Source organism: Macaca thibetana, chromosome 7, assembly GCF_024542745.1.
Source record: "Macaca thibetana thibetana isolate TM-01 chromosome 7, ASM2454274v1, whole genome shotgun sequence".
NCBI classification, from domain to species: domain Eukaryota; kingdom Metazoa; phylum Chordata; class Mammalia; order Primates; family Cercopithecidae; genus Macaca; species Macaca thibetana.
The window spans coordinates 97620085-97647837 of record NC_065584.1 but is presented as its reverse complement, the minus strand read 5'-3'; the positions used below and the strand labels follow the sequence as shown (position 1 = coordinate 97647837).

At 39.2% G+C, this 27753-nt stretch overlaps 1 protein-coding gene across 3 annotated transcripts in view; it reads left to right on the top strand.

Moving 5' to 3' along the window:
* The window catches only part of CHD2 (chromodomain helicase DNA binding protein 2), a 131444-nt gene that overhangs the window by 83606 nt on the left and 20085 nt on the right, over positions 1-27753 (top strand). For all 3 annotated transcript variants that reach the window (XM_050798026.1, XM_050798027.1, XM_050798024.1), the window contains 11 exons: positions 97-189; positions 3059-3229; positions 4226-4401; positions 10262-10303; positions 11684-11823; positions 16403-16541; positions 16699-16849; positions 17952-18074; positions 20239-20367; positions 21861-22001; positions 24301-24435. In XM_050798026.1, coding sequence (XP_050653983.1) covers positions 97-189; positions 3059-3229; positions 4226-4401; positions 10262-10303; positions 11684-11823; positions 16403-16541; positions 16699-16849; positions 17952-18074; positions 20239-20367; positions 21861-22001; positions 24301-24435 — 1440 coding nt within the window. The remainder of the gene's footprint in view (positions 1-96; positions 190-3058; positions 3230-4225; positions 4402-10261; positions 10304-11683; positions 11824-16402; positions 16542-16698; positions 16850-17951; positions 18075-20238; positions 20368-21860; positions 22002-24300; positions 24436-27753) is intronic.

Genomic DNA, 27753 nt, shown 5'->3' with positions numbered 1-27753 from the left:
ATCAAACATTTTCAGTAAATACTAATAATTTCTGGGCAACTAGGCAACTCCTCTGTTGCCATTTTATTCTATTTGTGTTGGCTTTTGTTCTTTTAGGAAATGGATATAGATGAAATTTTGCGGTTGGCTGAAACGAGAGAGAATGAAGTGTCAACAAGTGCAACAGATGAGCTTCTCTCACAGTTCAAGGTATGAAGATCTTTGTGGGAGAGAGTTCTCAGCATTGATTCATTAATGATACTAATGTTTGTGAACACTTTCTTTGTGCTAGGCACTCTGCTTTTCTCTTTACCTGAATTGAGTCATATCCTCAATATCGTTCTCTGAATTGTAAGTATGTTGTGAATGTAGGTTCTGCAGTCCTCCCCACAAAGGTAACCGCTGAAGTGGGCTATCCTGTGTAGAGTCAGTGTGTGGAGGAAAAGAAATCACTGAAGAGAGGGCTAGGTAGAGAGCCAGGACAGAGTATAGAACCAGGACGTGTGGAGCATTGCAAGACACGTTAATAGATCAGATGCCAAAGAGAGGTCAAAGATAGGAAAAGAGTAGATGACAATTAGAAGGCTCTGATGACTTGGTGAGATTTTAGTTTTTTGTTTGTTTGGTAAGTGAGAGAAAGAGGTGTCAGTGGTGTCTCATATAACAGAAAATTACATGAAATGAGGACTAAACACAGAAGCTGGGCACCAGATGATAGGAGTTGGCAGCACAGAGTATCAACGTTATTAAAAAGCTTAGAAGAGTACAGGGACTCTAAATTATGTGGCTAGAAGATTGAAGCAAGACAAGGTTTTTGAAAGATGTTACCATGTTTCTAGTTTGCGAAAAGAACTTGAGTATAGGGAGATATTGAAGGTTCTCAGGAAAGAAATGATTTGATGGCACATTGCCACAGAGGAGACTGGAAAGGATACAGTCAAAAGCACAGATGGAAGACTTGGCATTGGGAAGAAAAAGGACAAGTACACTTCAGGGAAGAGGAGGAAAGAGATGCTGTGGGAGTTTAATTTATGCTCTTAATGACGAGTTAAGTAAGTGAGGTGTTTGCTTGAGAAGTGGAAAAGATTTGGGACAACCATGGATGAGGCAGGGAGTTGTTGGGAGGAACTTGATAGGGAGTCAGCTGAATTGAGATGATACAGCTTTGCTGTGGAGCCAGTCAGCAGGGTCGTATGACTTTCACCAGCAATACTTTTGAGGTCAGAGAAATTGGATCAGTTGGCTATCCCAAGGTGGGAGATTGGCTTGCAAGGCACAGGAAAGTCAAAATGGCAAAGGTTTCCAAGATTCATGTGACAGCATGGTAGGAAGGATTGACCATGGGTTGATTGCATGGAGGTAGAGAAGCAAGAGAGACCTGATGATTGCAATGATGGCTAAGTGCAGCATGCATATTAGGATTCGGGAAACTGTGTGAAGTGTTTGGAAGGAAGCAATATTGTGTGATTAGCTCCAAAGCTGGCCACTGGTAGAAGTTGTTTCAATGGAAGAACAAGGATGGAGTTGAATGGGCCCAACAGCCCTAGATTAATGTGTCAGGATGCAGAGGGATGGGGTAGAGAAGGGTGAAGGTGAATTATTAGTGTTTGTCATAGTCAGTTTGGGCTCTTGCAATAAAGTAGTATAGACTGGGTGGTTTATAAACAATAGAAATGTATTTCTTACAGTTCTGAAGATTTGAAGTTTGAGATCAGGGTGCCAACATGGTCAGGTTCTGATGGAGGCTGTCAGGTTGCAGACTGCTGAGTTTTCTTACCTTCACATGCTAGAGAGAGAGAAGCTGGAGAGCTCTCTGGGGGTCCCTTTTATAAGGGCAGTAATCCTATTATGAAGACTCTACCCTCATGACCTCCTAACACCTTACATTGGGAGTTAGGATTTCATCATATGACTTTTGGGAAGAATATAAACATTCAGTCCATTGCACTGTTTCAGTTCAGTTCCACCTCTGTGACTCCTGCTCCTTTCTTCAGCAATAAAAACCCGCACTTGTGTTAACTCTTACTGTGTTTCAAGCACTATTTTAAGTTAAGGGCCAGAGTCTGGCCTTTAACCACTATGTCCCTTTTGGAAAGGTTAAATTTCTTACTGCATGAACCACTAACATATGTGCATATTTATTTACATCAATCTTAATTTTAGTTAATTTTAGCCAAAAGTCATAAAGTGAGAGTCTTAACTTGACTTCATTGTCAGCTCCAAATGACTTTAAGGAATGGAGTCTCCAGAAGCTCATTTACACCTTATGACTGTCTCAAAGGCTAGGAGGGAAGGAATAAGAAGAATGCGGAGCCAGGCTGGAGGCTGCCTGCCACTGCCCAGAGGCTGTCCAGAGGTGGTAGATGTTTCTGTGTACCCCTCGTCTGGTACTTTGAAATGGATACACTTAGATGGCTTTCTTTCTGGGTTATATACTGTTTTAGTACAGATACATATCAGATATTAAATAATATTTGATATGAAATGAAGAGAATATTCTTCCAGATTTAAATGTTTTCCGTTTTATGTTTTCATTTTATTTCCTAAGACTAAAGTGCACTTGTGAGCATATGAAATCACCACACGTCTTTAACTTTCATATTTTTGATAAAAATGAATAAGGCAACCAGTTGGCTAGATGATAATGAGTGCTTTGAGTTATGCATTGTTTCAAATGAACTCTATACAACTTATAGAAATGTAGGTTCATCATGGAGTATTAGGTATTAAGCATTTTATATCTAAGTAAATCTAAATTTTATCATTAGTATTAGGACATTTTTATGATTTATAACAGCTCATTCAGTAAAACTTATAAAAACAATTTGTATCTTTGTAGCTGTTTCCCTGCTTTTCAGTAAAATTTATGATATGATGAACTTGAGGATTTGACAAGTTGATTTTGGAGGGGAATAAGGAAAAACTAATAGAAAATTGATTATCTGATTATGTAATATCACAAAAGTCTTATTATTCACAGTGTCTACTTAGATTAAAAACACTGGATAAATTGTTGTTTTAGCAGATGGTGTTTAGAAATAGGGAAATGTCAGTCAGACAATGAGTTGTCTGTTTTAAGGTTGCCAACTTTGCAACAATGGAAGATGAAGAAGAGCTGGAAGAGCGTCCTCACAAGGACTGGGATGAGATCATTCCAGAGGAACAAAGGAAAAAAGTAGAGGAGGAAGAGCGGCAGAAGGAGCTAGAAGAAATTTATATGCTGCCTCGAATTCGGAGTTCCACTAAAAAGGTGATCAAGTGAGATGAAAGATATGAAATTACTTCTTATGTTGTGAAGGCTACAGAAGTGTTGATTATTCAAAGAAGAGGCCTTGCATTGTTCCCCTGACACAGAGGCTTCAAGAGCAGAGTTGACACTGTAGGAAACTTAACAAAGTAAAGTGGAGAAATCTGCAGAGCTCATGAGCACACCCATGAGACATTGGATTTGGTCTTTGCAGATTGGCTCTTTGTGAAGCTGATAAACAGGATATGAAATTTCCAGAAGTTTGCATTTTGCCTTTGAGATTAGAACCAGTAGTTCTCACAATTTGGCTCTAATTGCCACTGCCTTCAACTTTCAGAAAGTCAAACCTCTGTTTGTCCATAACAGTTCACAGCACTTGCTATAAATACTAAAGGATTATGTAACTATAAATAAGAAACACATACCAACCTCAGAGTTCACAAAGCTCCATCACAGACACTATCTAATTTTATTTTTGTAACAACATCGAAATAGGTAGAACAAGTTTTGTTACCCATTTTGTTGGAGATAATAGACACAGATTTGTTCAAGGTTACAGTAAATCAGTATGAGGTAACACTAGCTACCATTTATTGAGCCCTTACAGTGTGCTAGGCACACTTCTAAGAGCTTTAACTTACTAAAAACCGTATGTTATAGCTACTGTTGTCTTCATTTTTCAAATGAGAAAGGCACAAAGAGTAAAATTACTTGCCCAAAGAAGTAAACATGAACCTGTTTTATAATGGGATATTGTAAAAATATCCAAATATTTTTAATCCAGTTCACTTGTCATTGTATTTCAATGTCTCTGAAAGTATGACTATCCTAAGTGGGTATTTCTCCAAGACCTCTGTCCCCTTATTTGTCAAAGGAAAATTGACTTTTCTGATGTGATGAGAAGTTCTGAGTACTAAAGAATTAAGATGGCCTTCTCTTAGTCCTTTCACCACTTGAACTTCGCACTTGTTACAGTGTGACTGCCTCAATCTTTCTCAGGCTCAGACAAATGACAGTGACTCTGACACTGAGTCTAAGAGGCAGGCCCAGAGATCCTCTGCTTCTGAGAGTGAGACGGAAGACTCTGATGATGACAAGAAGCCAAAGCGCAGAGGGCGTCCCAGGAGTGTGCGGAAGGACCTCGTGGAGGGATTTACTGATGCAGAGATCCGAAGGTTGGTGGAGGTTCTGTCTCACTGAGCTTGTTTGGAAATGCATACTGTAAGTCTTGGGTTGACTGGATCCTGGACATTGTGACAGGGTAGGCAGAGGCTTATACTACAAAAAAGGCAGAGAAGCTGGGTCCTGTCCCAGATCTTTAGGATTATTCTTCTTTCTCCAAGGTTTCTTTCTGTTGAGATCACTTTTATTTGTTGTTCATCTCTCTGTTTCTCTTATTCTCTGGTTATTCAGAACATTTTCGCAAAGTTCAGCTGGGGGAAAGATAATTGACATACATATATATACAGACTTATATATCTGTATATAAAAAAAGTCAAAAATAAAAATGGTACAAATATGTCTACCCTCACTACTTCTCCCCTCCCCCACAATCCCAGTCCCACCCCCTTTTAGTACTGATATCAGTTTGCTGGTGGTTTGCTTTGGTTTATAAGTAGTATGTACAACATGTTGTTCAGCACGTGGCTTTCCCTGATCCCATTTAAAATCAGTTTTAGACATCTTTCTATGTGAGATTACTATACATTTCTTGGTATCTGATTCAAATGTCTCTGTCCTCCCAAAAAAAAAAAATCTAAAATTATTGCTTACAAATTTTTTTTTTCCAGTTTCCATCTTTTTTTTTTTTTTTTTAAGCCTGAAGAAAATAGAAAGTATAAGGATGGTTTTAAGGCCTAATCCATATTATAATTATATTAAATAGTCCTTTAAGTTTCATATATTTGAAACTGTGAGGTGTTTCTTTTCACTTAAAGGTCACACCTATTCTTCTTTCCTTGTTTAATTTACTATGGAAAAATAGAAATATTTCAAATTACTGACAGAATAGCATATAACACATCCCTCTTGTACTTATCGTCTTAACAATTTTGAATTTGTAGCCAAACTTGTAGTGTATATATATACACCCTACCTCCTCTTGCTCCCTATTCCCAGTATGATTTTGAGAAGAATGTGTTTTCTGCTATGGGGCAGTGTGTTCTATAGCTGTATTTGGCTTAGTGTTTTTCAGGTCTTTAATTTCTTTATTGATTTTCTGTGTAGTTGTGGTTATTTTGGTAGAGTCAGAATCTTGCTCTCTTGCACAGGCTGGAGTATGATCCTATCTCACTGTAACCTCACACTCCTGGGCTCAAGTGATCCTCCTGCCTTAGCCTCCCAGGTAGCCAGGACTACAGGCATGTGCTACCATGTCTGGCTAATTAAAATTTTTTTTGTAGGGACAAGGTTTCATTATGTTGCCCAGGCTGGTCTCAGACTCCTGGCCTCAAGTATCCTCCCGCTTCAGCCTCCCAATGTGTTGGGATTATAGGCCTGAGCCACTGTGCCCAGCCTAGTTGTTCTTCCCATTATTGAAAATGGGATGTTGACATCTCTGTTACTCTTATATGATCCATTTGTTCCTTCAATTCTGTCAGTTTTTGCTTCCTGTGTTTTTGGACTCTTATTAATTGTATATATTTTTTATAATCGATAGGTCTTGGTTGGCCTTTTTATTATTGTAACATGTGTTTCTGTCTGTAGTAATAATTTTTGTTTTAATGCCTATTTTCAGTTTGATAATAGTATAGTCACTCCAGCTTTCTTTTTCGGTATTTGAAATTTTAAAAAATGGTATTTGGCCAGGCATGGTGGTTCACACCTGTAATCCCAGCACTTTAGGAGGCCAAGGCAGGCAGATCACTGGAACCTAGGAGTTTGAGACCATCCTGGGCAATATGGCGAAACCCTCTACTAAAAATACAAAAAATTAGCCAGGTATGGTGGTACATACCTGCAGTCCCAGGTACTTGGGAGGCTGAGGCTGAGGCTGAGGCATGAGAATTGCTTGAACCCGGGAGGCCGAGGTTTGCAGTGACCTGAGATGGCACCACTGCACTCCAGCCTGGGTGACAGAACAAAACTCTGTCTAAAAGAAAAAAAAAAAAAGGTGTCTTAAAAATTTTTAAAAATATTTTTTCTGCCAATCTCTTTTTTTTCTTAGAGTGTTTAGTCTATTTACATTTAATGCAGTTATTATAAAGTAGGAATTATGTCTGCACTTTGCTATTTGTTTTCTGTATGTCATGTCCTTTTTGTTTATTTCCCCATTACTACTTTCTTTTGTGTTAAATATATACCATTTTAATTACCTGTAAAAAAAAAAAAAACTATTTTTTCACTTATTTTCTTAGTGATTGCCCTGGAGATTACAAGTAACATCTTAGAACAATTTACTTTGAATTAGCGTCAATTTAATTTCAATGGCATTATAAAAACTTTGCTCCAGTTATAGCTTACCACCCCCATTTGTGCTGTTGTCACACATTACATCTTTACACATTGTAAACCCATGAGTGCAGTTTTATAATTAATACTTTATATAGTTAGTTGTCTCTTTTTTTTTTTTTCCTTCTGAGACGGAGTTTTGCTCTTCTCACCCAAGCTGGGGTACAGTGGTGCAATCTTGGCTCACTGCAACCTTCACTTCCCAGGTTCAAGTGACTGTCCTGCCTCAGCCTCCCGAGTAGCTGAGATTACTGGCGCCCGCCACCACGCTGGCTAATTTTTTTGTATTTTTAGTAGAGATGGAATTTCACCATGTTGACCAGGCTGGTCTTGAACTCCTGACCTCAGGTGATCGCTGTGCCTCGGCCTCCCAAAGGGCTGGGATTAGAAGCGTAAGCCATCCACACCCAGCCTAGTTGGTTGTCTTTTAAAATCAGATAGAAGGAAAAGAGTTACAAACAAAAATACATGTATACTGTTTTTATATTTACTTCATTATTCCATGGGTGCTCTTATTTCTTCATGTGATTTCAGTTACTATTTTATGTCCTTTTGTGTCTGCCCAAAGGACTCTCTTTTAGCATTTTCTTTTGAGGCAGGTCTGCTAACAACGGATTCTCTATTTTGGCTTAGCTGGCACTGTCTTAATTTCATCTTCATTTTTGAAAGAAAGTCTAATTTCTTTTTTTCTGTTTCTCACGTGGGATAGTCTCAATTGGCCTATCTTCAGATTTGCCAGTTTTTCTTCTTCAGGCTCATACCTGCTGCTGAGCCTCCCCAGTGATTTTTTTTCATTTCCGTTACTGTAGTTTTCAACTCTAGAATTTCTATTTCACTCTTTAAAAAATGTCTGTTTTTAAACAGCCTTTCAGTTTCTATTGATAACATTTTTGTCCTTTCTTTTTAATTCTCCAGACAGATTTTTTTTTTTAACTCTTGTAAAGATGTGTAATAGCTCATTAACATCCTTGTCTGATAAGCCTACATGCTAGACTTCCTTAGGGATGGTTTCTATTACCTGCTTTTTTTCCTATGTATACTTCATATATATATATATTTTTTTGAGATGGAGTTTTGCTCCCATCACCCAGGCGGAGTGCAGTGGTGCAATCTTAACTCACTGCAACCTCTGCCTCCTGGGTTCAAGCGATTCTCCTGCCTCAGCCTCTTGAGTAGCTGGGATTACAAGTGCCCAACACAATGTCCGGCTGATTTTTGTATTTTTAGTAGAAACAGGGTTTCACCATGTTGGCCAGGCTGGTCTCCAACGCCTAACCTCAGGTGATCCACCCGCCTTGGCCTCCCAAAGTGCTGGGATTACAGGCGTGAAACACCGTGCCCAGCCTACTTTTTGGTTTTCTGTATGTCCCACAATTTATTCTTTGAAAAATTGGACATTTTAAGTCATATGGCAACTCTGGAAATCAGATCTCCCCTCCCAGCCATACGTTGTGTTTGCCGCTGCTATTGTATTTGCTTGTTTAGTGACTTTCCTGTACTAGTTCTCTGAAGTCTGTATTCCTTGTCATGTTATGTGATCCTTGTCATGTTATGTGTAGTCTCTACTCCTTTAGCTTAGTGGTCAGCTAATGATTGAACAGAGATTTCCGTAAATGCCTTGACCCTGTAAGTCTGTCAGCCTTTGTTGAAATGCTTTGACCCTGTAAGTCTATCAGCCTTGTGTGTTGGGGCATGTTTCAATGATCTGGAAGGCAGTTGACAACTCTGCCTTAACTTTCATTTCCTGCTTGCACAGTTCCTCAAGGTCTTTCTCAGGCTCAGACAAATGACAGTGACTCTGACAGGGAGTCTAAGAGGCAGGCCCAGAGATCCTCTGCTTCTGAGAGTGAGACGGAAGACTCTGATGATGACAGGAAGCCAAAGCACAGAGGGTGTCCGAGGAATGTGCGGAAGGACCCTCTGAAATCTTTCCTCTGCATGGACACAGACCAGCACATGTGTCAGAGCTTTTCAGAGTATCTATCCTATGGACATCTTTCCCTCCAGTTTTTCTTTTTGTCTTTGTTCAGCCTTTTGTTATTTCCAACTGGTAATGTTGCCTCAGGCCGTCATGATGTTAAACCTTTGCATCTAATTGTTTTTGACCAATGAATTGTGGACAGGGCTATTCACACTGAGTGAGTTCTGGGTCAGTCCAATAAAGACAAGCCTGAGAATGGAGCTTCTCAGGGTGCTGTTAGCCAGGTCCAGTCATTCTGTGGGAATAGGGCTTTTGTAGAACTCCCAGCCTCTTCTTCACCCTCCAGTGGCTGCTACGCTGCTGGTTGGCACAGCTATTGTAGTTGCAGAAGTGTTAGTTTTCAAGGCTGTCATGCAGCTGGGGTTAAGGGGGTGGGAATAGTGCAAGTTAAAAAATGCCCTGAAGCTTGCTGAGCCATTTTCTTGAATAAATTTCTTAGATGGATCTAAGCCATTTTCTTGAATAAATTTCTTAGATGGCTATGAGCCATTTTCTTGAATAAATTTCTTAGATAGCTGCATGCATTTGGTTAATTTCCAGGGTTGTGACAATACTGATTATGACACTTTATGCCAGCATTCCTATTGCTTTTATGGAGCAGCATATTTTCACAGACTGTTAGTCTGCCATATCTGAAGTGTTATTTAGATATAAAATATTTCAGTGTCTGTCAAGAAGGAGAAATGCAGAGTTAAGGAGTAATCCTCAGGTTTATGTTCATATATAATATCTTCCTAACCCTTGTATCTGTGCTGTTTCTTTAATGTTGTTTTTAGCTATTGTCATATTCAGTCCCATTTTATTCTGTAGCCATATCTTCTCATTTCCATTTTTTCCTTTAATGTCTGTCCTTACACAGTTATATAACCCAATTATCGTAGTAATTTGGCATATTACATGATGCCCTTGATGTGTCATGAGGTCCTGGTTTTTAGTGGAAAGTACTGAGACCAGCCTGTAGGAATGGGGATGATGGCATGAGTTGGTATGTAGCATAGTTTAGGGTAGAGACTTGTGGGAAGATAGACTGGATTTTTGGGAGGAGAGGTCAGTAGAGTTTCCAAAATCGTTTGCCTAAGAAGTTTTAAATCATATTTTACTTTGCCTTAATCCAAAAACTATTTGAGACAGTCAAAAAAATCTTAACAGCTAAAAAATCATTGGTTTTCTAATAACGAAAAATACGGTATTGAAGGTAACAATGGTGAACTGAACACACTGATGAAAACGATGTAAGGGTTTATCACAATTGAGTCTTGATGATTGAATCCTTTATGGCACAATGAAGTCTATAAACTTGTACCTTCTTAAAAGGATATTAGAGCTAAGTTGCAGTTCTCTAGCATATATCTAAGCAGGTTTATGGACAGTCACTGAGAATAAAGTTGATCTTTAATTTGAATAGATTTTTAGCAGTCATTATTTTAAGTTGACTAGTTTCAGAGACATTCAACATTTATTCATTTTTTCAGTAGTTGCAAGGATCGAGCCTACACTACTTTTGACAATTTGCATGGCTCATATGTCATCACAGAATATGTTAGCATCAACATAACTAAAGTAAGTCTCTGTTTTTTAATATGTTTTATTGATCCTATTCTTAGGTTCATCAAGGCTTATAAGAAGTTTGGTCTCCCTCTTGAACGGTAAGTTCAGTATAATAGTCCCTTATCTTCCTCTTTTTTGCTTTTATTATATAGTACGTTCTTTTTTGGTAATTTTTTCCATTTAATAATAATGCCGGGAACATTTTTTTTTTCTGGAAACATTCATTTACAAACATTTATATATTGGGTGCCTGTTGATTCATGTCCCTCTGCAGAGGGATGACGAAGATGGTAAAGACAGGCCATCCATAAAAAGACTTTCACCTTTGTGAGGGAGATGAAGCAAGTATATTCAAAACCATAGTGCGTGAAATAATTTCCAGAGAGATGTTCATAATAACTCCAGTTGAAAAGAATGTATTTAGTTATTTGTGTCCTAGTTCTTAGATTTAATAATGTCAAAGGTAAAAGGCTCTTGATGATTTTATAATCTTCTGCTAATTAGCAGGATTTTATGAGGAATAAATGCAAAGGACTCATATAGCCTTGCCAATAATAACTTCCAAAAGGGTAGCTGTTGTTGCTATTCTATAAGCATTTAGAAAATGATTCAGAAGTTGGATTTTAACAGAAGACTCTATTTCAAATAGTTTGGTACTTTGCTTTCTATAAAATCTAAAAAGCCCTAACTTAAAGGAAATATTGGGTTCCCTTCTCTTTCTTCTGACACATTTCTCGAGTGGGTGAAAATTACAAGTCTGTTTTTGTTTGGTCCTCTCCATTTGGAGAGGAGGTAGTGATGTGTAGCATTAAGCCACAGCAAAGCCAAGAAAGTCAGTTGCATCTTTCCAGGACTATTGCTGACCACCCAGGGGTAGACTGCCTGTCTTTGGGCCAGTTACTGTAAAAGCCAATAGGATGTGGAAAAGGGGGCTTGGCACCTTTTGACAGCCTATTTTTTAGCTGTTAATATGTTTGTGTGCTTCATATGACATGGAGATCAACTAAACATATAGTTAATATATTTGTGTGCTTCATATGACATGGAGATCAACTAAACATGTAGTAGAAGTAACTATACTCTGCTTCTAGGAACATTGCAGTGAATGAAAGTAGGCTGGAGAAAGGAAAGTGAATACAAAGAAGCAAACTAGTACAAATGGTGTTCAGGCACTTCACCTACTACCACTAACAGCCTATTTATTTAATAAAGTTTGCTTTCGTTGTTTCTTTCCTCTCTGTTTTTTGGAATTGTTTTGTTTTGTGGAATATTCAAGACACAATTCTTTATGATGGAAAATGAATATGTTAGCCTTCAATGTCCAGGGGTTCTTGTTGGAGCCTTAGAATGACCACTAAAGGAACACAAAGAAAAGTGTCTTTGCAGGAGAAGCTTATATGAGGCCTAGTGGCATCTCATGACATTTAAGAACAGTGGGCACAGGGCGCTGAAGTGTCCCCATATTTGTTCCTTCTCAGGCTGGAGTGCATAGCACGTGATGCTGAGCTGGTAGATAAGTCGGTGGCAGATCTGAAGCGCCTGGGTGAACTGATCCACAACAGTTGTGTGTCAGCAATGCAGGAATATGAAGAGCAGCTGAAAGAAAATGCCAGCGAGGGTAAGTGAAGTTGGCTTTAGTGAGTCTTCACAGGCTGGCACTCGTGGACTGGATTTCTGTTGCTAAAGGGCGTTTTGAGGACAGACTTGAGGAACACACATGCCTCGTGCTTTGAGGTGTTTATTCTGAGCTGCGTTTCTGTGAGCTTAATATTCTATGCTCCTACAGGTCTACTCACAAATGAAGTTGATTTGCAGAAGGTGTAGAGTGAAGAACAAGATGAAATGGTTTCTTTTTATGTTGCTGTAGAAAGTTTAAATTCGTTTGAGTGATGTAAAACCCAGGGGCAAAGCTTGGTGGACACCTCTGTATTTTTCCTGCAAATAAGAGGTGTTATAGAGCACAAGCGTTGTTAATTATCTTGGATATATATTGTGTGTTATGGCAAACAGAAAGGATTTAGAAAATTAATTGGAATAAATAAAATATTGGATGAATATTGTAAACATTTTTGTTACATTGAGATTTTCATGCCACTAGAATTTGTTCTCATTGGATTGGACATGCAATGTGTTTTCTCTTTGATACCAGAAAGTGATTTTGCCTGTCCTGTGTGATATCCTTAAAAGCAAGAGGTATAGGAATGCTTGTGAGGAGAGAACTCTGAAGTTGTTATTGGTAAGGGCACCCTCATAGTGAACTTAAAAGAAATGAGGGAGGACAGGTGCAGTGGCTCATGCCTGTAATCCCAGCACTTTGGGAGGCTGAGACCAGAGGATCACTTGAGCTCAAGTTCAAGTCCAGTCTGGGCAATATATAAGTGAGACCTTGTCTCTACAAAAAGTTTAAAAATTAGCTGAGAGTAGTAGGATGCACACTTGTAATCGCAGCTACATGGGAGGCTGAGGTGGGAGGTTCACTTGAGCCCAGGAGGCAGAGGCTGCAGTGAGTTGAGATCATGCCACTGCACTTCAGCCTGTGTGACAGAGCAAAACCCTGTCTCAAAATATAAATAAATCAGTTAAATAAAGAAATGAAGTTGTTATCATTCTACTTCTCCAGACTGTGGTTTATCTGTGCCATTTCTGCATTTTTTTGGGCAGCCTTTATTAGGTAAGGCTACCCTTCTGCAGCTTCGTTGAGCTGTAGTTAAATGTTCAGGCTCCAGAAAAGGAGGCAGTCAGTTATCTGGAATTTTGGTTCTACCACTTCCTAGTTATAAGACTTTGGTCAAGTTATATCCCTTCAACTATCTCATTTGCAAAATAGAGTAACAATATCTACTTCAAAGGATTTGGATGATTGAATAATTCCATACTTGTAAATTGTTTAGCATAGTGTCTAGCTTGCAGTGTTAGCTATTATTAAGAAGTGAGTATTTGTGCTTTGAAATTTTCTTTTTTTCTCTTAAAGGTTATTATTGAATTTGATATAATTTAAAAATATCTTCAAGAGAGTCAAAACTTATTTTAAGATACGTTCTTTTTTGTAAAAGACAAATAACTTGTATGGTTTGCAAAATGATCTGAATATGTGCTTTTATAACATTCAGAATACACCCAAAAGTAAACTTTAGGTTTAACATCCAGTATGTTTTCTTTGTAATTGTTTTGAATAAGTAATACATCTACATGGCTTAAAACTGAAAAACATATTCCTATTACTTCTTGATGCTTTTGAGAAATGAATAATGTTTTCTCCCTTTTAAATGGTAGTACAGCATGCACACTTTTCTGTGCTTGCTTTTTTTATCTCATAGTATCTTGTGGAGCTGTTCCCTTACAGCACTCCCTTCTCCCCAAAATCCCTCTTTTTTTTGTGCATGTTCACATTCTGGATCTGGCTGATTGCTTCTTCTTGGTGTTAACTTATTTCCTCACACCTGTACTTCCTGTAAACTGGTATTCAGCATATTCTGAATCCAGGCTGACATTTCTAGATCAAATGGAAGATTATTTTTTAATTTATTTTATTTTATTTTATTTTTTTTGAGACGGAGTCTTGCTCTGTCACCCAGGCTGGAGTGCAGTGGCCGAATCGCAGCTCACTTCAAGCTCCGCCTCCTGGGTTTACGCCATTCTCCTGCCTCAGCCTCCCGAGTAGCTGGGACTATAGGCGCCCGCCACCTCGCCCGGCTAGTTTTTTGTATTTTTTAGTAGAGACGGGGTTTCACCGTATTAGCCAGGATGGTCTCGATCTCCTGACCTCGTGATCCGCCTGTCTTGGCCTCCCAAAGTGCTGGGATTACAGGCGTGAGCCACCGCGCCCGGCCTAAATGGAATATTATTGATACTTCTTTTCCCTTAGGTTGAAATTTTTGTTTCTAAAAATGTTAACATAATTACATATTTGCTTTATCCTAAACATATGTTTCCAAACATCAATACCAATGTTACTGTTAACAAAAAAATGCTCAAATGCAAAGTGTAATTTCTTTGCATTTCTTTTTGATCTTAGAATATATCACACTAACAATATACAATCAAAATATATTTTTAAATTATTCAAAGTTATTCTTTTCTCTGTGTGGTTATGCCACCAACTTAATATACAGTTACACTCTTTTGTTTGCATTTATTTTCAATATTTAGCGATTGCTTTTCTCATTTTGATTCGATTTAATTTTTTTAATTATGTAAAAACATTTACATGGTTCAAAGTCACAACTATAAAACAAGGTACATTTGGAGCATCTTGTTTTTGTTTTTTTGTTCCCCAGCCTTCTTCTCTTCCTCCTTAATAGGTCACTGTTTCTATTAGTTGTAAGTTTATCTTTCCTTTGTTTCTTTTTAAAATTTAAGTGTGTGTGTGTGTGTGTGTGTATGTGTGTATATTTTCCTTCTTACACAGAAGAGAACATACTCTCTTTTGCACCTGCTTATTTTCATGACTGAGATAAATTCATATCATTATGTAGAGATCATCCTCTTTCCTTTTACAGTTGCAAGTATTCTACCATGTAGATAGATGTCAATTCACACTTCTCCTCTAGTATTTAATATTTGGGTTGTTCTTGGTCTTTTGTTATTATAAAGAAAGCCACAATGAATAATGATTTAATGAATATACCATTTCGTATCTCTGCCAACATATCTTTGGGATAAATTTCTAGAAGTGGGATTGCTGGGTCCTGGGAAAATGCATATATACTTTGCTTCGATATTCCCAAATCCTTCTGCATAAGTCTGGTGCCATTTACATGGTCACCAGTAATATTTGTTGGTACCTGTTTACAAGCCTCACAAACAGAATATATAGTTAAAGTTTAAGTTTGGAGTGTTGCCAGTTTGATAGGTGAGAAATGGTATTTCATTTTTCTTTTAATGAACAAGATTGTACATCTCTAAGGGTCACTTGCATTTTGTTCTGTAAAGTGTCTGTTCATATGTTATGCCTATTTTCTGTTGAAAGGAGTTTTCTTCTCATAAACAGGTAGCATTATCTCGTGGATTTCAACTTGGACTATTTGATTGGGGTTTCGTTTTTACTTCCGTGATCATTTTAATTTGAAATTTGGGTTAGGGTAACTTTCTTTTTCTTTTTATTATTTTTTGGGACGGAGTCTCGCTCTGTCGCCCAGGCTGGAGTGCAGTGGCACAATCTTGGCTCACTGCAAGCTCCGCCTCCTGGGTTCATGCCATTCTCCTGCCTCAGCCTCCCGAGTAGCTGGGACTACAGGTGCCCACTACCATGCCCGGCTAATTTTTTGTATTTTTAGTAGAGAAGGAGTTTCACTGTGTTAGCCAGTATGTCTCGATCTCCTGACCTCATAATCCGTCTGCCTTGGCCTTCCAAAGTGCTGGGATTACAGGTGTGAGCCACCGTGCCCGGCCGGGTTAGTGTAATTTTCTTTTCTTTTTTTTTTTTTTTTTTTTTTTTTTTTGAGACGGAGTCTTGCTGACTCGCCCAGGCTGGAGTGCAGTGGCCGGATCTCAGCTCACGGCAAGCTCCGCCTCCCGGGTTTACGCCGTTCTCCTGCCTCAGCCTCCTGAGTAGCTGGGACTACAGGTGCCCGCCACCTCACCCGGCTAGTTTTTTGTATTTTTCAGTAGAGACGGGGTTTCACCGTGTTAGCCAGGATGGTCTCGATCTCCTGACCTCGTGATCTGCCTGTCTCGGCCTCCCAAAGTGCTGGGATTACAGGCTTGAGCCACCGCGCCCGGCCTAGTGTAATTTTCTTAAGCCACCACTTGTTCATCATTTCACATGTGTTAGATACGAACTTAAGCTCATGTTTTTTCAGTAATAGTGTTGTGAAGATCAACTTTAAAATACTTGAGAGTTTTTTGACCTCCGCTAGTGGGATGGGTAGGAAAACAAAAAGAGAAACCTTCAGCACTAATATTATACCCTCAGAATCTACTTTTGTTAGTTTTGAAACAAAGTAGTATGAAACAGGAAGATTAAAATATAACTATAAACATCAGTGAATTAAAAAAATTCCAAATCTTAAAAAACTGAATGTTCGAAGGTTATTTTACAGACATTGAGAAAAAATTTTGTATTATAGATTATATCTTCAAAATAACAAGCCAGAGATATATTCAGAGAGACTAAGAGGTCAGGGTTCGTTGACACATGTTTTCTGTGGAACTTAAGCAGATTTTCATTTAACTAATGTGAAATTGGTATTCTTCAGGAAAAGGACCAGGGAAAAGGAGAGGTCCAACAATCAAGATATCTGGAGTTCAGGTTAATGTGAAATCCATTATCCAACATGAAGAAGAGTTTGAGATGCTGCATAAATCTATCCCTGTGGACCCTGAAGAAAAAAAAAAGTGAGTATATTTTGTGTACATTCTTAGGTGGTTGTACCATAAGAAAATAGATTTGAAGTTAGACTTTGTGTAGTTACATAGTGTTATTACTGTCTCCTCTTTAACATGCCAAAAAGGCCCCTCTTCTAATGTCTTCCTGTTTTTAAACTTTCTTTAGATACTGCTTAACCTGTCGTGTCAAAGCTGCACATTTTGATGTAGAGTGGGGGGTGGAAGATGATTCTCGCCTGTTGCTGGGAATTTATGAACATGGCTATGGAAACTGGGAGTTAATTAAAACAGACCCAGAGCTTAAATTAACTGACAAAGTAAGTAACCCTACCATGTTAGAGATTTCTAGAAGATTTGTTGTGTAATATTTTTATATTGATTACTTATTTCTAATTATTTTCGAGGGGGCATCAAATTAGAAATTAGTACAGTCATTCTCCTGGGAAATACTTCCATCTTTAGTGGTCTGTGGCACTGTTTCACAGATGAAGATAAAGGGAAAAGACAGTAGCCAGGTGAAATTTTGGGGAAACCGTAGGAGAAATCTGAAAATTCTGATATTTAATTATAGGTCAGATTTCATTACAATAAATACCCAGGTAAGTTTGTTAATGATAAAAACATTCCTTGGCCTTAGTTATTGGCCCTTTTGTTTAAAAGTACATTTGAAACAACCATATTTCAGTTCCTCACATAATGATTGAATGTCACCTAGGTATTCTTTGTAATGGAATTAAACGTTGGCTGTTCTTCTCCCACAAAATCAAGCCTCCCACCCTATCTGTTGCAAGTAGCAAGGCCATGGTTGGAGCTTTAAGCAGGGAAGGCTGACTGGCTCAAATTTTGGTAGGATTTGCTCCATGTTGTGCTCCTGGCACGTTTAACAGTGCTCATCCCATCTGGGTTTTAGGAGGGTGACAGCACCCTGCCTTGAGCACTGAGACCAGATTCAGTCTGGCAAGAGGCCCAATTGTTGTAGCAAGGAAGAGATCATGTCCTGGCATAGCTCAGTGCTCTCCGGCAATGCTCTAAGAAGCATTTTCAATCTAAAACGAAGCTTTAACCTAGCTCCAGGGATTCCCTGCTCCTGGAAGGAGGAAATCCACGACGGCTGGGATGCTCTAGCAGATGAAGCCACAAGCCCCTCCTACCTGAGTTGTTCTACCCTGTTAACAGCACAGGTAGGAGCCATTGGGAGAGCTGGATTTCTCCATCCCATTTTGTAAAATGAGAACGGCTCGTGAGGGATTTTCAGTGACTGGGAGCCATGGACATGAGATAGGATCTGAGGCTTTAATCTATATTTTGGGTGGTTGGGGAGGGAAAGGACTGTGCTCAGTTTTTGTTGTCTCTGTTTATCCTGATCCACTAACCAGGATGTGGGTGGTGGCGGGTGCTTCTCTTCCTTTCTTGTTGAAGATTCTGCCAGTGGAGACAGATAAAAAGCCTCAGGGGAAGCAGCTACAGACCCGAGCGGATTACTTGTTGAAGCTGCTCAGAAAGGGTCTGGAGAAGAAGGGGACTGTGACAGGTGGGGAAGAGGTGAGTACACTGCCAGCTGGGTGTTTTTCAGGAGCCTGAGGCTCCCACCCTGCAGAATTAGGTAGGAAGACAGAGGCCGTTTCTGGGCACTGCACAGAATGTCACCTTCTCACGGGCAGATGTTGTTTTTGAGTTTCCAGTAGTGATGGTTTGGTTGGTAATAATAGAAACATTCATTTAGGCCTGGTGTGGTGGCTCACACCTGTAATCCCAGCACTTTGGGAGGCTGAGGCGGGCGGATCACGAGGTCAGGAGATCAAGACCATCCAGGCTAACATGGTGAAACCCCATCTCTACTAAAAATGCAAAAAAATTAGCCGGATGTGGTGGCGCGCACCTGTAATCTCAGCTACTTAGGAGGCTGAGGCAGGAGAATGGTGTGAACCTGGGAGGCAGAGCTCACAGTGAGCCGAGATCAGGCCACTGCACTCCAGCCCAGGCAACAGAGCAAGACTCCATCTCAAAAAAAACAAAAAAAATTCATTTAAGGCCACAACATCTTGGCAGCTTTCTTACAAACCCATCCTTCTGAAATGTTACTTCAAATTAATCCTCTTTGCTCCCCAGTGTCACTATTCCACACATATTGTTACTGTTTCTTTATTCTACTTTCTCAGTTTTGGAACAAACTGCACTGAATACCTATGGGTTTGCCTGTTGTTATATCTATTTCTGTGGTACTTGTAATAATGGATCCCAGAGTAAAATTGACAGTTGGAATGCACAGTTAATTCTGAAACTAGACCTTAGTTGCTATGTGAAATACCAACTAAATTCTCAGTGAATTCACCTGAGCTTTATCTCCTTTTATTTCCCCAATTTGTAATTTCAGTTCAGGCCCAGAAAGATGGAATCCCAGCTAAGAAATACAAATTACACACTGTACTAGCAGCCCATGTGTGCGTGTTCTTTAAGTTCTCTTGCAGCTATGTCATTTATATTAATTTCCCTGTATTATTATAAGCAAAGCAAATTTTAGGGAAAAAACCCCATAATACCACACCTCATTTTTTTCAAGTAATAGGATCATAAGTCTCATTCTTCATGTAATACGTTGAGTATGCAATACATTATGTGTTAGGCTCTGGAAAGGCAGATTAGATCATGTTACAGATCATGTCCCATTAGGCAGATAAACAGTATTTTAATCTTTATTATATGTAACTTGCTTTCTGGTTTTTTAATGTTACTATTATGTCTTTAGTATATTATCTTTATTTGTATCTTTGTACACAGAGTGATTTTCCTTTTTTAAAAAAAATTATATCTTAGCCGGGCACGGTGGCTCATGCCTATAATCCCAGCACTTTGGGAGGCCGAGGTGGGAGGATCAGTAGGTCAGGAGATCGAGACCATCCTGGCTAACATGGTGGAACCCCGTCTCTACTGAAAATACAAAAAATTAACCAGGTGTGGTGGAGGGCGCCTGTAGTCCCAGCTACTCGGGAGGCTGTGGCAGGAGAATGGCATGAACCCGAGAGGCAGAGCTTTCAGTGAGCTGAGATTGCGCCACGGCACTCCAACCTGAGTGACAGAGCAAGACTCTGTCTCAAAAAAAAAAAAAAAAAAAAATTATATCTTTAGGATGGATTCCAAAGATATGGAATCAGTAGGTTTAAGGAGTATGGATATTTTGGCTGGTGAGGTGGCTCACGCCTGTAATCCCAGCACTTTGGGAGGCTGAGGTGGGTGGATCACCTGAAGTCAGGAGTTTGAGACCTGTCTGACCAACATGGCAAAACCCTGTTTTTACTAAAGACACACTAAAAGTTAGCCAGTTGTGGTGGCACGTGCTTGTAGTCCCACCTAGCTACTCGAGAGGCTGAGGCAGGAGAATCGTTTGAACCTGGGAGGCGGAGGTTGCAGTGAGGCAAGATGGCACCCCTACACTGCAGCCTGGGTGACAGAGCAAGACTCCGTCTCGGAAAAAAAAAAGGAACATGGATATTTTAATGTGGTATAGGCTATGTATAAGGCCTATAGGTTTTTTATTTGTTTTGGTTTGGTCTTGTCAGGTAAAATGAGTTGCACTCTTTTGATTTCCTTGGAATTTTCTTGTTTGAATTATATGGCTGCTACTGCCGTAAAGAGTCATCATATTGTTTGGTTATGCTTTCGAGGGTCTTGATTTGTACTTTAATCATCATTTTCTCTCCTTTTCCAGGCCAAATTAAAGAAGCGAAAGCCTCGGGTAAAGAAGGAAAACAAAGTGCCCAGGCTGAAAGAGGAGCATGGAATTGAGCTTTCATCTCCTAGGCATTCAGATAATCCATCAGAAGAGGGAGAAGTGAAAGTATGAAGTGGGGTTTCGGTTGAGGGTTATTTATTTATTTTAGCTATACTTATTGTGCCAGCTGGAATAAAATCATCTGAAGTGTGTTTGGTTTATGAGTGGATTAAATGGAAATAGAAGATGTAAGTCTTTGCTTAATCTGTCAGAGAGGAATATAGTTTAAGTCAGCAGCTGCAAATTCATACATAATGGAAGTAAATGAAGGGGACTCTGAAAGGTTTTGTTGCTTTTTTTTTTTTTTTCTTTTTGAGACAAAGTCTCACTCTTGTACCACAGCCTAGAGTGCACTGGCACAATCTTGGCTCACTGTAATCTCCGCCTCCTGGGTTCAAGCAATTCTCCTATCTCAGCCTCCTGAGTAGCTGGGATTACAGGCACCTGCCAGCACGCCTGGCTAATTTTTGTATTTTAAGTAGAGACAGGGTTTCACCATGTTGGCCAGGCTGGTCTCAAACTCCTGACATTAGGTGATCTGCCTGCCTCGGCCTCCCAAAGTGCTGGGATTACAGGAGTGAGCCACTGCTCCCAGCCTAAAGTTTTAATGATAAATGGCGATTGACACGTATCCTCATTCTTGGGAATGAGGGGGAGTGGTCAGGACTGTGGTTTACCAGAGAGCTCATGCCTAATGTAAAGGGCACAGCTGCTATGGAGTTCCGTTAACAAAACTCCCGTGGGTCAGGTTTGGCTTGCCAGTTTGTAACCTCTGGTCTAAGTAAAGTGAATAGTAAGTTGGTGTCATTTAGTGTGCTATTTCAGTGACAACTTAATGGAATTTCTGAAAGTGTAATTGTACTTGGATATTAGCTCCAAGAGGATCAGCAGTGGGTACAGGAACTAGCATGGATTTGAGTCATATATACATAAATTTATTTATTACTAGTTTTTTTTTGAGATAGAGTCTTACTTTGTCACCCAAGGTAGAGTGCAGTGGCGCGATCTGGGCTCACAGCAGCCTCCACCTCCTGGGTTCAAGCGATTCTCCTGCCTAAAATAATTTTTGTACTTTTAAAAGAGACAGGATTTCACCATGTTCGCCAGGCTGGTCTCAAACTCCTGACCTCAGGTGATAGGTCTGCCTCAGCCTCCCAAAGTACTAGAATTATAAGCATGAGCCAATGTGCCTGGCCAGTACATAAATTTAAATACGAGCAACCTAATCAGTTATTAGCTGACTGTGTACAGGTATATAATCTCTTTGGTACTCAGTTTCCATCCATGAAATGAGAGTGATAAAACTCATGTTGAAGGGTTGCTCTGAGAATTAAATGAGAGGATATCAGTAAAGAGCTTCTGCCTCTACAGTTTTAACTGGTTGTTACCGGAAAGTTTAGACTTTTCTGAGTGTGAGTGTCTTGAGGCTGTTTGCTTGAAGACAAGCTTCTAAGTGTAGACAATGATGAACCACTGGGGGCAATGCTGCTTTTTCCAGAAAGTACATAAGTAGATATAAAATTTGTGATAAAAATTCAGAGCCCTGTTTTGTTTCCTAGGATGATGGCTTGGAAAAAAGTCCAATGAAAAAAAAACAGAAGAAGAAAGAGAACAAGGAGAACAAGGAGAAGCAAATGAGTTCTAGGAAAGACAAAGAAGGGGACAAGGAAAGAAAGAAGTCAAAAGATAAGAAGGAAAAGGTAATGGTGCCCTTCTGTTCATGGAGATACTCACAGCCTTTGCAGTTCCCCGTTTGGATTTAGAAGTAGCGTGAGATTTGAGGGCCCTGCAATAATTGTCTTTTTATGGGTGTGTTTAAGAAGGATAGGTGGGGCCGTTGATGGAATACCTGCACTTGTCCTTGCAGAGAGAGGGGAACCTGCAAGTTTGGGGTGTTTTTTTAAAAAGAAGGCCTTTAGTTGGTCTTTTATTACGTATTTCAGGGGGAAATGTTTGAATGAGATAGGACAGGTGAGAGAAATCTTCATTTACATGTAAATACGAAATATGTTCTCAGATTCATATTAGAGAAGCACAGTCCACAGCTGAATTTGAAGAAGAGTTCGAGTCAAAAACAAATATTAGCAAGAGTTATTGGAATGTAAATGGATGAAAAGCCTTGCTATTATAACCTTTACATAGGGGTTTTATGAAGTTCATTCTAAACCCAATAATTTGGTACAGTGTTGCAACGTATACTTGCTGACGTCTGAACACAGTAAAATCATTGCCAAAACACAAACAACTGCTATAATTCTAATATCCAGTGATAACTCTAATATAGATTTCTTGATAAGTACTTTGAAACTTTTACTTTGAAATTTTATATTATTAAATATAAAATAAACATTTAAAAACAAATATAAAAATCAGATTAGACTGTTTGGGTAGTCTTTCTCCTCACTTAGCAGTATATCACAACTTTCCAAGTGAATAAATGTTAAAATCATTTTTACACCCTTGGCAACTTAGGGAGACCTCGTCTCTACAAAATAAAAACAAGCAAAAATCTAGCTGGGCATTGTGGCATGTGCCTGTGGGCCCAGTTACTTGGGAGGCAGAGGTGAGAGGATTGCTTAGGCTCAGGAGCTCGAGGCTGCATTGAGCCATGGTTGTGTCACATTTCACTCCAGGCTGGGCAACAGAGCAAGACCTTGTCTCAAACAAACAAACAAACAAACAAAAAACATTTTTAATAGTTGGGGAGGATTCTGTTTGGGTGTAACATGTTAGAAGCAATTTGAATTTCCCATTTTGAAATACTTTCTAATTTTTGATGTTAATAGACCATATTGTGACAAATAACCTGTGCAGTTGTGCTCCCACAGAAAGACATTCTTTTTCTTAAAGTAAAATATTAAAAAAATAAAAACACAAAGAACAATTTTAGCCAACATCTGTTTATCCACTCTCCAGATATCACAACTGTTGTTAACATTTTTTCGTGTTTACTTTAAGTGGCTTTTTTCTTTTTTTTGGTGGGGCCAGGCAGGGGAAGAGGCTGATACCTTTTGTATTTCTTGAACATATGACTGGTACGGTTGAAGCTGCCCCCGTTCCTTTTCCCTGATTTTATTACTCTTCCTCTGTTCCCCCCATAACCACCACTGTGAAGTGGGTTTGAAACCTTCCTATTCATGTATTTATATTTGTAGTACATATTATAGTGCGTATCCATATAACTATAAACAAAGCATGCTGTATGCTTAAAAATGTACATGAAGTCAAGCCAAGCGCAGTGGCTCCCACCTGTAAGCCCAGCACTTTGGGAGGCCAAGGTGGGCGGATCACAGGGTCAGGAGGTCGAGACCAGCCTGGACAACATGGTGAAACCCTGTCTCTACTAAAAATACAAAAATTAGCTGAGTGTGGTGGCGTGTGCCTGTAATCCGAGCTACTTGGGAGGCTGAGGCAGAAGAATCTCTTGAACCCAGGAGGCAGAGTTGCAGTGAGCTGAGATCATGACACTACACTATAGCCTGGATGACAGAGCAAGAATCTGTCTCAAAAAAAGAAAAAAAAAGTACATGAAGTCATTTTATATATCCTTCTGCAACGTTTCCTTCGATATAATTGAGATGTATATAGATTTCATTTATAATAATTTAGTAATGCAGCAGATTCCTAAATCAAAAGGTATGCTGTTAATAAAAGTTGCTACATGATACTCTAGAAGAGTTCTGCCAATTTACGATCTTAACCTCTTGATGACATTTCTGTGCATTTTATGGATAAAGGAGTAGAAGCCCAAAAATAGCACTGATGAAATTGAAGTTATAATTGGGTACATTTAGAGATGGAAATGGGAATAATGTGTGACTAAGCTGCTAATCAGATAGGTTTGTCTTCATGATGTTTCAGGATTTTATTTTACTTTTTAAAAAATAAACTGAGACCATCATATTTACCCATTGTAATAACGCAACATAGGTAAGAAATCCAGATTCCACGGTAGGATTGCACAAATGACAATGACTCCTTGTAACTCTTTTTTAAAAGCCTAAAAGTGGTGATGCCAAATCTTCGAGTAAATCAAAGCGATCTCAGGGTCCTGTCCATATTACAGCAGGAAGTGAACCTGTCCCCATTGGAGAGGATGAGGATGATGATCTGGACCAGGAGACATTCAGCATAGTAAGTCTTGAAATTGGGGGATACCAGTGTCTGCAGCCACAGTGCTTGCTGTGGCTCTGCCTTTTATAGGTCTAGCCAGAGCTTCAGTTGAGCTGAGCAATAGTACATTACTTTGGAAACACATTGCTTACAATATCTGAAGACCATGTGCTCTTCAGCAGGCCGGCAGGAAGAGATTGTCTTGTCTTTTATTGAGGGGAAGTTTAAGGAGTGGATTTCATGTCTTGTGCTCCTAGTTAAGAGAGGCTCCAAGGGCTCTTAGAGGCATTTGGGAAAGAGAAGTGTTCACTGAGCAAATATTTATTGAATGTTTTCTGTGTTGCAGCCCCCAGAGTTACCATGTTGAATAGATAACCATTTCTATCATTGTAAACTGTACATTTGAGTAGGGGAGTTAGATAACTACACAAATCATGTTGGTGCACCTGTCACAGACAGGCCTCTGGAGGAGAGAGAGTGCATACTGTGGAGATGCTGTGAGAAGGGAATTTGACCTAGTCAGGGGATGCCAGAAGGGCTTGTGTAAGGAAGTGATGTTTGAGTTGGGTTCTGAAGGAATAATAAAAGGTAACAGGAGAAGAGGGGAGGGTAAGGCGATGGGGAGCGAGTGCATGGACCAGGTCTTGCACGGGATTGGATACAGGCCAGTGTGTCCTCAAGGCTCCTTTGCCCCTGGCTGGAGCTGCAGGTATAGATTTCACTGTGCCACCATCCCTTTCCCACCTCTCTGTGGTTTCTCCTCCCCATACTTCCACAAATCTGTTAATCAAACAGCTCTTTCAGACCGAAAGAAAAAGCTGTTTTCTTCCAAATTTGAAAATACTTCTGTCCTATGGCAGCAAAGGACCCTGTTGACCCTGTCCTGTAACTTCCCTTTGACTTCTTCTTCTGAGTTATCTAAAATCTATACACGTATGTATATAGATAATGTTTTCTTTCACTTTTATGTCTATTAAGTCTCTTTTTAGCCTGTGAGCTGTCTGAGGACAAGTATTATGTTTTATATAAAGTTCATTTAGATGCTAGTAGTGTATCAGTAAGTGAGTAGATTGAATAAATGAATAACTACATAGTCAGCTAACCAATCTGTTTCCTAGTCTTTCTTATCCAAGTGTTTATAAGAGAAAATGATATCTAATGTTCTGTGGTACCATGACATTTAAAAAATGCTCTTAAAAATGACTCATTTAATCTTGTTTTTATATTATGAAATCTTTAAAAGATGCAGAGAAATTTCAGGGATATAATAGGCATTGATAAATATACCATGAAGTTTTGTCAAATCTGAATTCTTTAAGACTCAGAATATAAAGCTGAATCCCTGGGTGTACCTCCCTCTCAACCTATGCTTTTTTTCCTCTTTTTTTTTTTGAGACAGAGTCTTGCTCTGTCGCCCAGGTTGGAGCGCAGTGGTGTGATCTTGGCTCACTGCAGCCTGTCTCCTGGGTTCAAGGAATTCTCCTGCCTCAGCCTCCTGAATAGCTGGGATTACAGGCGTGCACCACCACGCCCGGCTAACTTTTGGATTTTTAGTAGAGATGGGGTTTCACCATGTTGGTCAGGCCGGTCTCGAACTCCTGACCTCGTGATCCGCCCGCCTCAGCCTCCCAAAGTGCTGGGATTACAGGCGTGAGCCACCGCGCTGGGCCTTTTCTCTCTCTTACCTCCCAGATGTAACCATGATTCCGAATTCAGTTTTTATATTTAACGTGTAGTTCTAGAGTTTTACTACTTACGTCTGTAAAGATGATAGTAGCTCACATTAATAGCCAGTTAATGTTTATGTGCTTTATGTATATTTTTTCCACAGCAATCCTGTGAGGTAGGCTATTGTTTCCATTTTACATATTTAAAAATAAGGTGAAGAGAGTTAAGTGATTTGCCCTATGTCACACAGCTAAGACATAGAACACAGTTTTGACCCAGGTAGTTTGGCATGAGAGGTTGGGTCCATAACCATTGTGCTGCCTGGCCTCCCACATATAAACAATACAGAGGATTGATTTCCTTGTCTTAAAACTGTAATTGGCACACTTGTGTATCCTATAACTTGCTTTTCCTCTCGTAACAGTCAACATTTTTGAGATTTATATATGTTAATTGTGGCTGTCATTGAAGTTTCATGTTATCCCACAATTTATTCTTCCACAGTTTATTCTTTCTCGTATTGGTGGACATCAGGATTTTTCCAGGTGTTTGCTACTGCAGATAGGCTATAGTGAAATTGTTGCACATATTTTCTTGTACCACACAAGTGAGAGCTTCTCTAGGGTGTATGACTTGAGCAAAAAATGGTAGGTCATTCATTAGGTATACACATCTGCCACTTTGTTAGATACCTGAGTTACTCTTGAAAGCAGTTGTAGAGATTGTATTAATTATAGCAATGAATTCAAGTTCCAATTGCTTACCAGCCTTAGAAACAGTTATTAATTTCTGACTCAGTTAACAGTTGTTAATTTTTGCTAATCTGAGGGCTATGAAATACTGAAGGTCATTGGACTTTTATTTTCATATTTTAGTGGTCATTCATGTTCCTTGTGAATTGCCTATTCATTTATTCCAAATTGACATATTTGGAATAATTTATTTTTCTTACCTTTTCTGTAGGAATTCCTTTTACCTTCTTAATACTAATCTTTTATTTTTTATAGTCATTACAGAAGTCTTTTAGTTTTTGGTATATTTTTTATTTTATGCCCTTTTTAAAAATTGAAATACAACAGAAAAATCCACAGATCATAAGTATATAGCTGTGGAAATGACCACAAAGTGATGGAAGTTTGTAGAGTTTTCATTATTTGAAAATTTCATGGCCACGTGTCTTACTTAGTTCATTGTACCAGATACTCAGTGGCTGACAACCATATCCCTACACTATTCTGTGAAATTTTCTTGAATTATATGGTGGTAATTTTTTCTAAGTTCCCAGTTTTACCTTTATGGAATTTATTGTTTTTGGATATTGAATTCTGGATGTTGGTCCCTAATTTTGTCTTTTTAAGTTGCTCATTTCTGCTTTTTACTCTACTTTCTGGGAGATTCCTTCAACTTTGTTTCACATTATTTATTTCTAATATCTTTTTCCTCCACCACTCTTGAATGTTTTTATACTTGTCTTTGTTTTCCATTGTTCATGTTATACATATTGCCTTGATGGCTTTGCTGATCCTCAGTTGTCAGCTGATATTTAAGAGTGGAGGACTAAACATCTCATTGGAAGTTTGAGCATGTGGGTGGTGGGTCTTGATCTCCTTTGAAAGTTTTCACTATAGGATGATCTAGCAGGAACTTCCGATGGGTAGTCAGGATCATTTG